Here is a 13332-nt window from a genome sequence, read left to right as displayed (position 1 = left end):
TTTTCCAGGTTTTCCCCTTATTGGTTTGGATTTTTTACTGGTTGCTGTTTCTCCTAGGAGATTGCAAAGCTCCAGGAGTGTCAGTATCGTGATGAATGAGGCATCACAACTGTATGGCACAGGCTAGATGAACCAGTGAGTCTTTTCCTGTCCATCATTTCCATATGTTTCCTCTTCTGCTTCTTCATAGGTGTCAGCTGCGGCTTAGTGGGCATTATACTCGTCTCAGAAGCTTGTGGGGTCAAGTCCCAGGCTGCACACTTGAGTACAAAATCTAAGCTGGTGCTTCAGTGTAGTACTGAGGGAGTGCTGCCTTTCAGATGAGGTGTTAAACTGAGGCCCTTTCTGGACATAAAAGATCGTATGGCACTATTTGAAGAGCAGGGGGAGTTCTCCCCAGTGTCCTGGCCAATATTTATCCCACAACCAACATCACAAAAACAGATTATCTGGTCATTATCACATTTCTGTTTGTGGGAGCTTGCTGTGCATAAATTGGCTGCTGCGTTTCCTACATTACTACACTTCGGAAATACTTCATTGGTTGTAAATCGCCTGGGACAATCAGAGGTTGTGAAAGTTGCTGTAGAAATTTTCTATAATTTTTTTTATCCCCAACAAACTCTTCACTCTGCAAAAGTCTAAGCCAATCGAAGGCTGCACCACTACTACCATCTAGGCCCCTCCCTCATACCCCTGAACAGGATACAAGAAACGTTTGTCATCTGACCCTTGGTCACATCTATCCTTTAATCCTTCCGTCACAATCCCCTCTTCCCATTGCCCATTTTATCAATACTACTCGTTATTTTGCCTTAGTGACCTATCATCAAAGTTGCAATGGAACAAAATTAACAGAGAGCAATAATAAAGATCAGAGATGAGACAGCACAATAGTGCAGCACATTGTAGCTCTATTGCATGGTGCAGCATAACAAGCCTACGTTTTTGATGTCAATTAGCCACAGTGAGAAGGTGCCTTTATAGTGGTTTCATTTAGGTATCATTAAAGAAATGAACTGATACATCAGATCATGGCCATTTTCACTCTGGAGAAGTCGGAAGGACAATCACTGTTACTGCTCCTTCTGAGCTCCTCAAGTGTGAAACTGGCGGAGAATCTCAGCAGGTCACTTTGAAACCCCCTTGACCACAGCTGTAGACAACTTAGGAACGTCTGAGCAAAGGGTCATCGAAACCCTCTGCCTCACCATCCCAAAATTATTGAGGAATGATCATTCCCACCTTACTCGTAATTTCTGCATTTCCGTTTATCCAGAACTGGGCTCAGACTGATCGGCGCTTGGAGCTGTTGAACTTTGACCTGAATCAAAAAGAGATCTAAACACAGAAACCAACTCACGGGGTGGAATGCACAAGTTGGCAGAAAACATTCCAACATAAACAAGCCCCTAACAGAACACTGGACTCAACCTTGAGACTGTTCACTCTAGTAAATATTAACCTGCTCAACATTAAACTCACTGATAAAGGGCTGCCATTGTTCAGTGAAGCTTACAGATCAGGCTCGTTTTGAGTATCGACCAAATATCACAGGCGTCACCATCATTCCAGCTCAGAAGGTGCTTTTATGTTTTAACAGTCAATGGCAAATGCTCGGTTCACCTGCTGTCTTCACCTTTGTAAAAATAACGGCTGCATATATAATGACACACTATTCCCAGTCAGAATGGAAATGATTGGGAAATTTCCCTGTCAATCATGCCTGAAGATGGCCCTGATGTACGTGACCAGGATTAATTTTATGCACATAATTTGGATTACGTAATTATCCTCCACTCACTGCATTTTGCTGAAGAAATAACCCTGCTATTATCGGTAGACTCTGCTGTAGTTTTGCTCATGAGTCCTGTTTTCTGTATTTTGTAGTGACTGGTTAAATAGACTCTGCTTTTTATTAAGTAGATGCTGTTTGCTGTAAATTAGATTCTGTTTTCTGTGAAATAGATTGTTTTCTGTAAGTCCTGCCGTAAGCCTCACCCCAGCTCATCGGTTTCGAACATATGAATTAGAAGCAGGAATAGGCCACTCGGCCCTTCGAGCCTGCTCCGCCATTCAATAAGTTCATGGCTGAACTGATTTCTCCACATTCCCTGATAACTTTCCACCCCCTTGCTTATCAAGAATCTATCTAACTCTGCCTTAAAAATATTCAAAGACTCTGCTTCCACCGCCTTTTGAGGAAGAGAATTCCAAAGACTCACGACCCTCTGAGAGAAAAAATTTATCTTCATCTATGTCTTATATGGGCGACCCCTTATTTTTAAACAGTGACCCCTAGTTCTAGATTCTTCCACAAGGGGAAATATCCTTTCCACATCCACCCTGTCAAGACCCCTCAGGATCTTATATGTTTCAATCAAGTCACCTCTTACTCTTCTAAATTCCAGCGGATACAAGCCTAGCCTGTCCAACCTTTCCTTGTAAGACAGCCTGCCCATTTCAGGTATTAGTCTAGTAAACCTTCTCTGTACTGTCTCCAACGCATTTACATTCTTCCTTAAATAAGGAGACCTGTACTGTACACAGTACTCCAGATGTGGTCTCACCAATGCCCTGTATAGCTGAAGCATAACCCCCCTAATTTTGTATTCAATTTCCCTCGCGATAAATGATCACATTCTATTAGCTTTCCTAATTACGTGCTGTACCTGCATACTAACCTTTTGCGACACATGCACTAGGACACCCAGATCCCTCTGCATCTCAGAGTTCTGCAATCTCTCACCATTTAGATAATATGCTTCTTTTTTATTCTTCCTGCCAAAGTGGACAACTTCACACGTTCCCACATTATACTGCATTTGCCTTGTCTTTTCCCACTCACTTAACCTATCTATATCCCTTTGTAGCTCCTTATGTACTCTTCACAAGTTACTTTCCTACCTATCTATGTGTCATCAGCAAATTTAGCAAACATGCCTTCGGTCCCTTCATCTAAGTCATTTATATAAATTGTAAAAAGTTGAGGCCCCAGCACAGATCCCTGTGGCACACCACTCATTACATCTTGTCAACCAGACAATGACCCGTTTATGCCTACTGTCTGTTTCCTGTTAGTTAGCCAATCTTCTATCTATATCAATATGTTACCTCCTACACCATGAGCTTTTATTTTCTGCAATAACCATTGATGTGGCACCTTCTCAAGTGCCTTCTGGAAATCTAAGTACAATCCCCTTTATCCACAGCACATGTAACTCCCTCAAAGAACTCCAATAAATTGGTTAAACAAGATTACCCTTTCACAAAACCATGTTGACTCTGCCTGATTACCTTAAATTTTTCTAAATGCCCTGCTATAATGCCTTTAATAATAACTTCTAACATTTCCCCTAAGACAGATGTTAAGCTAACTGGCCTGTGGTTTCCTGCTTTCTGTCTCCCTCCCGTTTTGAATAAAGGAGTTACATTCGCTATTTTCCAATCTAACGGAACCTTCCCCGAACCTAGGGAATTTTGGAAAATTAAAACTAACGCATCAACTATCTCACTAGCCATTTCCTTTTAAGACCCTAGGATGAAGTCCATCAGCACCCGGGGACACCTCAGCCCGCAGCTCCAACAATTTGTTCAGTACCACTTCCCTGGTGACTGCAATTTTCTTGAGTTCCTCCCTCCCTTCCATTTCCTGACTTACAGCTAATACTGGGATGTTACTTGTATCCTCAGTAGTGAAGACTGATGCAAAATATCTGTTCATCTGTCATCTCCTTATTATCCATTATTAGTTCCCCAGACTCATTTTCTATAGGTTGACACAGTGGTGTCAATACTCACTCTGAAATAATAAATGACCTGGCCTACTTCCAGCATCAGTGGAGACCCGCTTTTGTTCTTCGGTTTCCTGAGCTGCTGCTGGTTTTACCGAGTCCACGTCCAACCCAATATGCACTTGGTGCATCCAATGTTATGATGTGACACCGTGATGTCGTTGTACTGTGCAGTTTGCTAAGAAGGCAGGTCTCCATTCGGGTTGCCAACTCTGATTGAACATACTCCTGAGGTTTCATCACACTGCCTCCCACCTCCAGACACCCCACCCAGTCCAACAGTATTTTCCCCCCATGTCCAATAATTTAGTAACTTTTAATGGAAGTGTTCAAAGAAAATGAAGAAAGACACCATTTATTTTAATGCCTCTATGATTTTTCTCCAGATGTTGCTCGCAGAAGTGTTCAGGAGATGAATCTTTAATTCCTGGAGACTCCAGGAAAATCCCAGAGGGTTGGCAACCCAAAGTCTCCAATGGGCCAACTTAGAGTGGTGTTGGATAGAATAAAATGGTGGGGGGGAAAGTGACATGAAGTTGTCCCTTGGTTCTGTCCACAAAACACAGCAGCAAGATAGAAGCACCTTGAGACTGAATGATGAATTCTAAACCATTCTATATTAAATACTCTATATTAAAATGAACACCGATTTACACACTTGCTCCATTTCACTGTTAATTTTCAGACATTTCTTGCTCTTCAGGTACCACCAGCTCCTGGTATCCCTAAATCCTTGATCTCCCCAGTTCTGTGGTCTGTTCAATTTCTCAGTCTCCACAATTTCTCAGTCTCCTCAGGTTCTCAGTCTCCTCAGGTTCTCAGTCTCCTCAGGTTCTCAGACTCCTCAATTTCTCAGTTTCCTCAAATTCTCAGTCTCCTCGAGTTCTCAGTCTCATCGGGCTCTCAATCTCCTCAATTTCTCAGTCTCCTCAGGTTCTCAGTCTCCTCAGGTTCTCAGTCTCCTCAGTTTCTCAGTATCCTTAATTTCTCAGTCTCCTCAAATTCACAGTCTCCTCAGGTTCTCAGTCTCCTCAAATTCTCAGTCTCCTCAGGTTCTCAGTCTCATCGGGCTCTCAGTCTCCTCAATTTCTCAGTCTCCTCAGGTTCTCAGTCTCCTCAATTTCTCAGTTTCCTCAAATTCTCAGTCTCATCGGGCTCTCAGTCTCCTCAAGTTCTCAGTCTCCTCAATTTCTCAGTCTCCTCAGGCTCTCAGTCTCCTCGGGTTCTCAGTCTCCTCAGTTTCTCAGTATCCTCAATTTCTCAGTCTCCTCAAATTCTCAGTCTCCTCAGGTTCTCAGTCTCCTCAAATTCTCAGTCTCCTCAGGTTCTCAGTCTCATCGGGCTCTCAGTCTCCTCAATTTCTCAGTCTCCTCAGGTTCTCAGTCTCCTCAATTTCTCAGTCTCCTCAAATTCTCAGTCTCCTCGGGTCCTCAGTCTCATCGGGCTCTCAGTCTCCTCAATTTCTCAGTCTCCTCAGGTTCTCAGTCTCATCGGGCTCTCAGTCTCCTCAATATCTCAGTCTCCTCAGGTTCTCAGTCTCCTCAGGTTCTCAGTCTCCTCAGTTTCCCAGTATCCTCAAATTCTCAGTCTCCTCGGGTTCTCAGTCTCATCGGGCTCTCAGTCTCCTCAATTTCGCAGTCTCCTCAGGTTCTTAGTCTCCTCAGGTTCTCAGTCTCCTCAATTTCTTAGTCTCCTCAGTTTCTCAGTATCCTCAATTTCTCAGTCTCCTCAAATTCTCAGTCTCCTCGGGTTCTCAGTCTCATCGGGCTCTCAGTCTCCTCAGGTTCTCAGTCTCCTCAGTTTCTCAGTATCCTCAAATTCTCAGTCTCCTCAAATTCTCAGTCTCCTCAAATTCTCAGTCTCCTCAGGTTCTCAGTCTCCTCAAGTTCTCAGTCTCCTCAAATTCTCAGTCTCCTCAGGTTCTCAGTCTTCTCAAGTTCTCAGTCTCCTCAAATTCTCAGTCTCCTCAGGTTCTCAGTCTTCTCAAGTTCTCAGTCTCCTCAAATTCTCAGTCTCCTCAGGTTCTCAGTCTTCTCAGGTTCTCAGTCTCCTCAGGTTCTCAGTCTTCTCAAGTTCTCAGTCTCCTCAAATTCTCAGTCTCCTCAGGTTCTCAGTCTCCTCAAATTCTCAGTCTGCTCAGGTTCTCAGTCTCCTCAAATTCTCAGTCTCCTCAAATTCTCAGTCTCCTCAGGTTCTCAGTCTCCTCAAATTCTCAGTCTTCTCAAGTTCTCAGTCTCCTCAAATTCTTAGTCTCCTCAAATTCTCAGTCTCCTCAGGTTCTCAGTCTTCTCAGGTTCTCAGTCTTCTCAAGTTCTCAGTCTCCTCAAATTCTCAGTCTGCTCAGGTTCTCAGTCTCCTCAAATTCTCAGTCTCCTCAAATTCTCAGTCTGCTCAGGTTCTCAGTCTCCTCAAATTCTCAGTCTCCTCAAATTCTCAGTCTCCTCAGGTTCTCAGTCTCCTCAAATTCTCAGTCTCCTCAATTTCTCAGTCTCCTCAACCTCCTGTTACTTCCTTTCTCACAGCAATGAGGTGCCAATCTCACCCTGAGTTAAATTTTCAACAGTCTGACTGGGCATAAAATTGGCACCTGTTATTGAAACCATTTTCATTTCCATTGAATATCCTTTTGGCTGATGTGAGGAGCACAGTTTGTCTTGGAAATCTCACCATTTGAAAGTACTCAACAAGGTTCCCATTAGGACGGATTTATTCTAACATGATGGACGTTTTCTTTTAAAAGATGACACTTATCATAGAATGGTTACAGCACAGAAGGAGGACATTCGGCCCATCGTGTCCATGCCAGCTCTCTGCAAGAGCAAGTCATCAAGTCCCACTCCCCTGCTCTTTCGCTGCAGACCTGGAATTTATTTCTCATCCGGTGCTCATCTAATTCCCTTTAGAAAGCTATGATTTGCATCTACTTCCACCATACTCTCAGGCCGAGCCTTCTGGATCCTAAGCACTTGCTGTGTAAAAATATTTTTCCTCATTTCACTGTTGGTTCACTCATTTTCCATTCATCTTATATTGGTGTCCTCTGGTTCTCGACCTTTCTGCCAATAGGAACAGTTTCTCTCCATCTATTCTGTCCAGAACCAACATGATTTTGAACACCTCTATCAAATCTCCTGTCAACCTTTTTTTCTCCAAGAATAGCCCCACCTTCTCCAATGTATTGACGTAACCGAAGTCCATCATTCCTGGAACCATTCTCGTAAAAGTTTTTCTGCACCCTCTCGAATGCCTTCACATCCTTCCTGATGTATGCTGCCCAGAACTGGACACAATACTCCAGTTGAGGCCAAACCAGTGTAAAGGCTCACATAACTTCCTTGCTTTTGTACCCTATGCCACTATTTATAAAGCACAGACTCCATAGCCTTTTTAATCACTTTCTCAACCTGCCCTTCAATGATTGGTGCACATATACTCTCAGGTCCCTCTGCTTCTGTACCCCCATTAGAATTGGATCCTTTAATTTACATTGATTCTCCTCATTCTTCCTACCAAAATGTATCACATCACACTTCTCTGCATTAAATTTCATCGACCACCTGTCCGCCCATTCCGCCAACCTATGTCCTCTTGAAGTCTATCACTATCTTCCTCACAGTTCACAATACTTCCAAGTTAAGTGTCATCTGCAAGTTTTGAAAGTGTGCCTTGCACAACCAAGTCTAAGTCTAACACATGTCAGTAAAAGCAATGGTCCTAGTACTGACCCCTGGGAAACCCCACTGTATATTTTCCTCCAGTCCGAAAAACAACTTTTCGCCACTACTCTCTGTTTACTGTCACTCAGCCAATTTCATATCCATGCTGTCCCTTTTATTTCATATGCCTCAACTTTGCTGACATTATTATATGGCACTTCATCAAATGCCTTTTGGAAGTCCATGTGCACTACATCACCTGCATTACCCTCATCGACTCTCACTGTTACCTCATCAAAAAACTCAATCCAGTCAGTTAAACACGATTTGCCTTTAACAAATCCGTGCTAGCATTCCTTAATTAAATCATACTTTTCCAAGTGACTGTTAATCTTGTCTCGAATTATCATTTCTAAAAGCTTTCCCACCACTGATGTTAAACTGGCTGGCCTGTAATTGCTGGGTTTATCCTTTTTTTGAACAAGGGTGTAACATTTTCAATTCTCCAGCCTTCTGGCACCATCCCTGTACCTAAAGATCATTGAAAGGTTCTGGCCAGTGCCTCCATAATTTCCTGTCTTATTTCCTTCAGTATCCTTGGATGCATCCCATTTGGTCCTGGTGACTTATCAACTTTAAGCCCAGCCTGCGTTTCTAATACTTGGTCTTCATCAATTTTTAGCCTATCCAGTGTCTCAGTTACCTCCTCTTTCACTATGACTTCGGCAGCATCTTCCTCAGTAAAGACAGATGCAATGCACTCATTTAGTATCGCAGCCATGCCCTCTGCCTCCATGCGTAGATCCCCTTTTTGGTCCCTAATCAGCCCCGTTCCTCCTCTTACAACTTTTTTTACTATTTATATGCCTATAGAAGACTTTTGGATTCCCTTTTATGTTAGCTGCCAGTCTCTTCTCATACTCTCTGCCACTTTAATCTCAGTCTATGCAGAATTAACAGACTCAATTGGGCAGGGTGGAGGAGTGGGGTGGGGGGGTGGTGGTTGTGGGAGGAGTGAAGAATGGCAGGTGTCCTGGCCAAGGGAGCGTAACATGTAACCAGTTTTCCACTCCATGTTGTGCCAAATTTTAAGAAGTGAAAGCTAGACATCGAAGGGGCAAGTTTTCAGGAGCAAGTAAATGATTTCCATTTTGCTTTGTGCTGATGCTGAATTATTAAATGTTTCAATTTATAGAATCATACAGCACAGGAGGAGGCCATTTAGTCCATCGTTCCTCTGCTGGCTCTTTGAAAGAATGATCCAACTAGTCTCACTCACCAGCTGTTTTCCTACAGCCCTGCAAATGTTTCCCCTTCAGGTATTTATTCAATTTCCATTTGAAATAATTATTGAATCTGCTTCTACCACCCATTCAGGCAGCGCATTCCAGTTCACAACAACTCACTGAGTAAATAAAGCCGCCTCATCTCCTCTCTCCTTCTCTAGCCAATTATCTTAAATCTGTTTCCTCTGGTTACTAACCCTTCTGCCAGTAGAATCAGTTTGGCCCTATTTACTCCATCAAAACCCCTCATTAATTTGAACACCTCCATTAAATCTCCCCTTAGCCTTCTCAGCTCGAAGGAGAACAATCCCAGCTTTTCCAGTCTCTCCACATAACTGAAGTTATGAGTCTACGTGAATGCATTCATTGACAACAAAGCATACATTAGAACTCAAGCCAGGACCCTACCCCTGCCTTGTCCCTATTATGCCCTCTGCCTGCTTTTGAACTTCTCAAAGGTGGCAGCTCCATAGATTAAAACAAACGCCCCCTCAAAAAAAAAGGGTGGGACTCCAAAGTCTCTTCCCCATGGATGTCAAGCAAGATACAGGATAGGAGAATGCAAAAAAGGGAAGCTTAAGACAGACACCAAAACTCAATGCTACTGAAAGCTGAGAGGAGTAGAGCAACTGCAGGGGTGAAATTAATAAGGAAATTAGGAAAGCAAAGTGAGGGCATAAAAAGTAAAATCAAGGGAAACCCAAAGATGCTTTATAAATACAAAAGAGCAAAAGGAAATAGTATAGTCTATAAGAAACCAAAAAAGGTAACCTGTGTGTGGAGGCGGAAGACATGGGCATAGTTCTTAATGAAAAAGTTTGCGTCTGTCTGCACAAAAGAGGGGAACGATGCAGACTTAGTAGTTAAGGAGGAGGAGGAGTGTGAAATATCGGATGGAATGTAGGAAGCAATAGAGGAAATAGCAGAGTCTCTGACCGTCATTTTCCAAACCTCTCTGGCTACTGATGTGGTGCCAGAGGACTGGAGGACAGCTAACATTGTACCATTGTTTAAAAAGAGAGATGGGGTGGACTGAGTAAGGCAAGTCAGCCTAACCAGTTACTGGGAGAAATTCTGAGGGACTGTATTAATCGTCATTTAGAAAGGCAATCAAGGACAGTCAACATGGAATTATTAAGGGAAGGTCGTGTCTGACTTCGGAACCTTCCGAAGAAGGGTCACTGACCCGAAACGTTAACTCTGCTTCTCTTTCCACAGATGCTGCCAGACCTGCTGAGTGATTCCAGCATTTCTTGTTTTTGTGTCATGTCTGACTAACCTGATTTAAGTTTTTGAAGAGGTGACGAGGAGAGTTGATGGAGGTGATGTATTTGATGTTGTCTACATGGATTTTAGCAAGGCTTTTGACATGGCAGACTGGTCAGAAATGTAAAAGTCCACGGGATCCAAGGAAGAGTGGCAAGTTGGATCCAAAATTGGCTCAGCGGCAGGAAGAAAGGGGTTATGTTTGAAATGTGTGTTTTGTGACTGAAAGACTGTTTCCAGTGGGGTTCCACAGTATTCGGTCTCTTACTGCTTCTGGTGTTTATCAATGATTTAGACATAAATGTAGGGGGCATGACTCAAACGTTTGCAGATGATACAAAAATAAGCCATGTTGTTGATAATAAGGAAGAAGGGTGTAGACTGCAAGAAGGTGTACTGGGATTATTCTCCTTAAAGAAGGGAGGAGAAAGTTGAAGGGAGATTTGAGAGAAGTATTCAAAATCACGAGGGGTCTAGAGAGAGTAGATAGAGAAGAAAGCGTTCCCATTGGTGGAAGGATCCAGAACCAGAGGACACTGATTTAAGGTGACTGGCAAAAGAAGAATGGCGACCTCAGGAAAATCTTTTTTCCGCCGCGAGTGGTTAGGATGTGCCTGAGAGTGTGGTGGAGGCAGATTCACTCGGGGCTTTCAAAAGGGAATTGGATAAACACCTGAATAGAAAACAAATTGCAGGGCTGTGGGGAAAGGACAGGGGAATGGGACTAGTTAAATCGAGGGCTGGCACGGACACAAAGGGCTGAATGGCCTCCTTCTATGCTGTAACCATTCTATGAGTGCACCATTTCAAAAATACTTCATTGGCTGGAAAGAACTTTGGGCCGCCCCTGAAGTCTTGAAAAAGGTGCTATATAAATTCATGTTTTTCTTTCTCACTGTTGGAGCAGTGGTGATTACAGACTGAGGTTTGATCTCTGCAGCTGCCCTTAGCCTTGTGATTTGGCAGGAGTTGCTGCAATATTTCAGAGCTGTCGCACACAGGGTATGTCCTTGAACAGCATTTTAACAAGCGAAGGACAGGCGAGCAGCTCAAAGCAACGCAGCATGAAGCACCTCCTGGTAATACCTTAGACTTAACCTTTCTTATATCATTTCCTCCTTCCCATTGCTATTAGATACAAAATAAGAAACTGTACGACTTCATAAAAGTTGGAACAACTTTTATTAATGTTAAAATTCATATATGTGTAGATTGTTTTTTAAACAAACTATTTCTTGCATGTCCTATCCTCGACTTTTATTGATCATTGCTGTTTTGGACCATTTTCCGTCGATTTTACCCGTTTTAATGCTGAGAAGCTCAAATATTAACTCTTTTTGCAGTCCTCTGCGAGTCAATCCAACTTGATCACTTCAATCCCGCCCTCTTGCTGCGCCGATTGGTTAGTTGTCGGGGTTTCCCCTCCCTGAGTGGTCGCTGCTCACGCCAATCATTCTGTGCTGTGAGGTTAGGTTGCTCCCTGCTGACTGGAGGGTCAGACTGATGTGAGCGAGTCACCCACTGCCTCTGGGCCAGGCTTCAGGCTTCAGCCCTGTGCCCCTGTAGACAATGCAGGGGATGTGCCCTGCAGATTGAATTAACAGTAAAAATGCAATGGAATACATAGTTTAAGACTGGCACTGTGTTCAGGAGGGGAGACACAAGTGAGATGTGCTGGAGACAGTTGAATAAAGATATAACAGTATGACTCTATGACTCGAACAGCATCAAAGAACTGAAATAAAGGGCAAGCTTTTCAACTTTGAAAGGAGAGATGACATTGCAGAGCAGTGTCAGACTGTTAAAGGTTACAAGTTGCAACAGTAGGACAAGGGCACACATGTTCAAACTGGTAAAAGACAAATTTAGGACTGATGCCAGGAGGTTACTGATACAAAGAGTGATCAATACATGGAATGTCAGGGTAAGTAAGATACTGGAGCCAAATGCTGTGGAATTATTTCGGGAACAGTCGGATGCTGTAGATTCTTTCTGGACAGATGAGCTAAATTGAGTTGAAGGACCTTCCTCGTCTGTATTTATCTTGTGATCTCAAGGTGGGTGGATTTTTAGAGTGTTTTACTCAATTAAAGAGATGTAACATAAAATAAGCTTGCATTTAATATCGCACCTTTCCCAAACTTCAGGATATCCCGAAGTGTTTTACAACAAACAAAGTACTTTTTGGAGTCGCTGCAGTAGTGTAGGAAATGCGGCAGCCAATGTGTGCACAGCAAGATCCCACAATAAGCAGTTTGATACATTATTCAGATCCGGGGTGGTCCAACACATTGGTCCCCCCAATCCCTTCCAGCACATGCAACTGAGCCCTACCTGCATTTCAAATTCTGATTGGGTGTTTTCTCCTGAACTTTATTGTCCTGGAGGTTTTGGAGAGGGGTGTTCTTAGCACTGTGACGTCATTGATGAATAAATCCTGAATCAAGAGCTGATCGTATCGGAAGCTTGAGACATGTGGGAATTTGCAGTGTGTAGGTGTCAGTTGTGGCTGTTACCTCTAAGTGAAAGATTGTTGGTTCAAGTCCCATTCTGCAGTCACATATCTAGGCTGGCACTTCAGAGCAATGCTGAGGGGCTGCTGCACTGTCGGAGATGCCATCTTTTGATGCTATATAGCCTACATTTCAGGTTGATGACCTGATTGCTGAGTAGTACTACTTTCAATAGCCCACGTAAAACTAAAGGTAGGGATTTTAGATTGTAGTAGGTAGTGTTTGGAGTAGAATAAGGTCTCTATCGTAATTAGTACTGTAAATTAAAGGGAGTAACTAAGGAGTTTAATCTAAGGCTAAGTCATGGCAGGAGAGCTCAGCCCCGTGGCATGCGCCTCCCTGTGCTATGTGGGACATCAGGGACACTTCCAGTAGTTTCCAGGTAGAAAGAGGGATGAGGTCCTGCAACAAGAATTTAGGGAGCTAGGTAGCAGATTAAAAAGCAGGACCTCAAAGGTTGTAATCTCTGGATTACTCCCAGTGCCACGTGCTAGTGAGTATAGGAATAGGAGGATAGAGCAGATGAATGCATTGCTGAGGAGGTGGTGCAGGAGGGATTACTGAGTCTGTTTCTGGCAAAGGTGGGACCTGGACAAGTTGGACGGGTTGCATCTGAACTGGAACGGGACCAACATCCTTGCTGGGAGGTTTGTTAGTGCTGTTGCGGGGGGTGGGGGGGGGGGGGGAGGGATTAAACGAATTTGATAGGGGGATGGGATACAGAGTGGAGGTACAGTAGGGGGTGATGCACAGTCAAATATAGAAGAGAAAATGAGTCAGTCTGGAAGGCAGAGCAAATATAGACCTGTTAAGGCAC

At 43.5% G+C, this 13332-nt stretch overlaps 1 protein-coding gene across 2 annotated transcripts in view; it reads left to right on the top strand.

Annotated features, from left to right (window-relative positions):
- Window positions 1–10956: 10956 nt before the first annotated feature.
- The window catches only part of cox7a1 (cytochrome c oxidase subunit 7A1), a 36234-nt gene continuing 33858 nt past the window's right edge, over window positions 10957–13332 (top strand). The window contains exon 1 of one of the 2 annotated variants that reach the window (XM_068019311.1): window positions 10957–11081. In XM_068019311.1, the coding sequence (XP_067875412.1) occupies window positions 11007–11081 (75 nt within the window). In that variant the 5' untranslated portion in view covers window positions 10957–11006. The remainder of the gene's footprint in view (window positions 11082–13332) is intronic. The other variant, XM_068019310.1, reaches the window with a different exon arrangement.

The sequence above is a fragment of the Heterodontus francisci genome, chromosome 40 (genome assembly GCF_036365525.1).
Source record: "Heterodontus francisci isolate sHetFra1 chromosome 40, sHetFra1.hap1, whole genome shotgun sequence".
Taxonomy (NCBI): domain Eukaryota; kingdom Metazoa; phylum Chordata; class Chondrichthyes; order Heterodontiformes; family Heterodontidae; genus Heterodontus; species Heterodontus francisci.
Note: the sequence above shows the minus strand (reverse complement) of the source record. Positions and strands in the feature narration are given on the sequence as shown.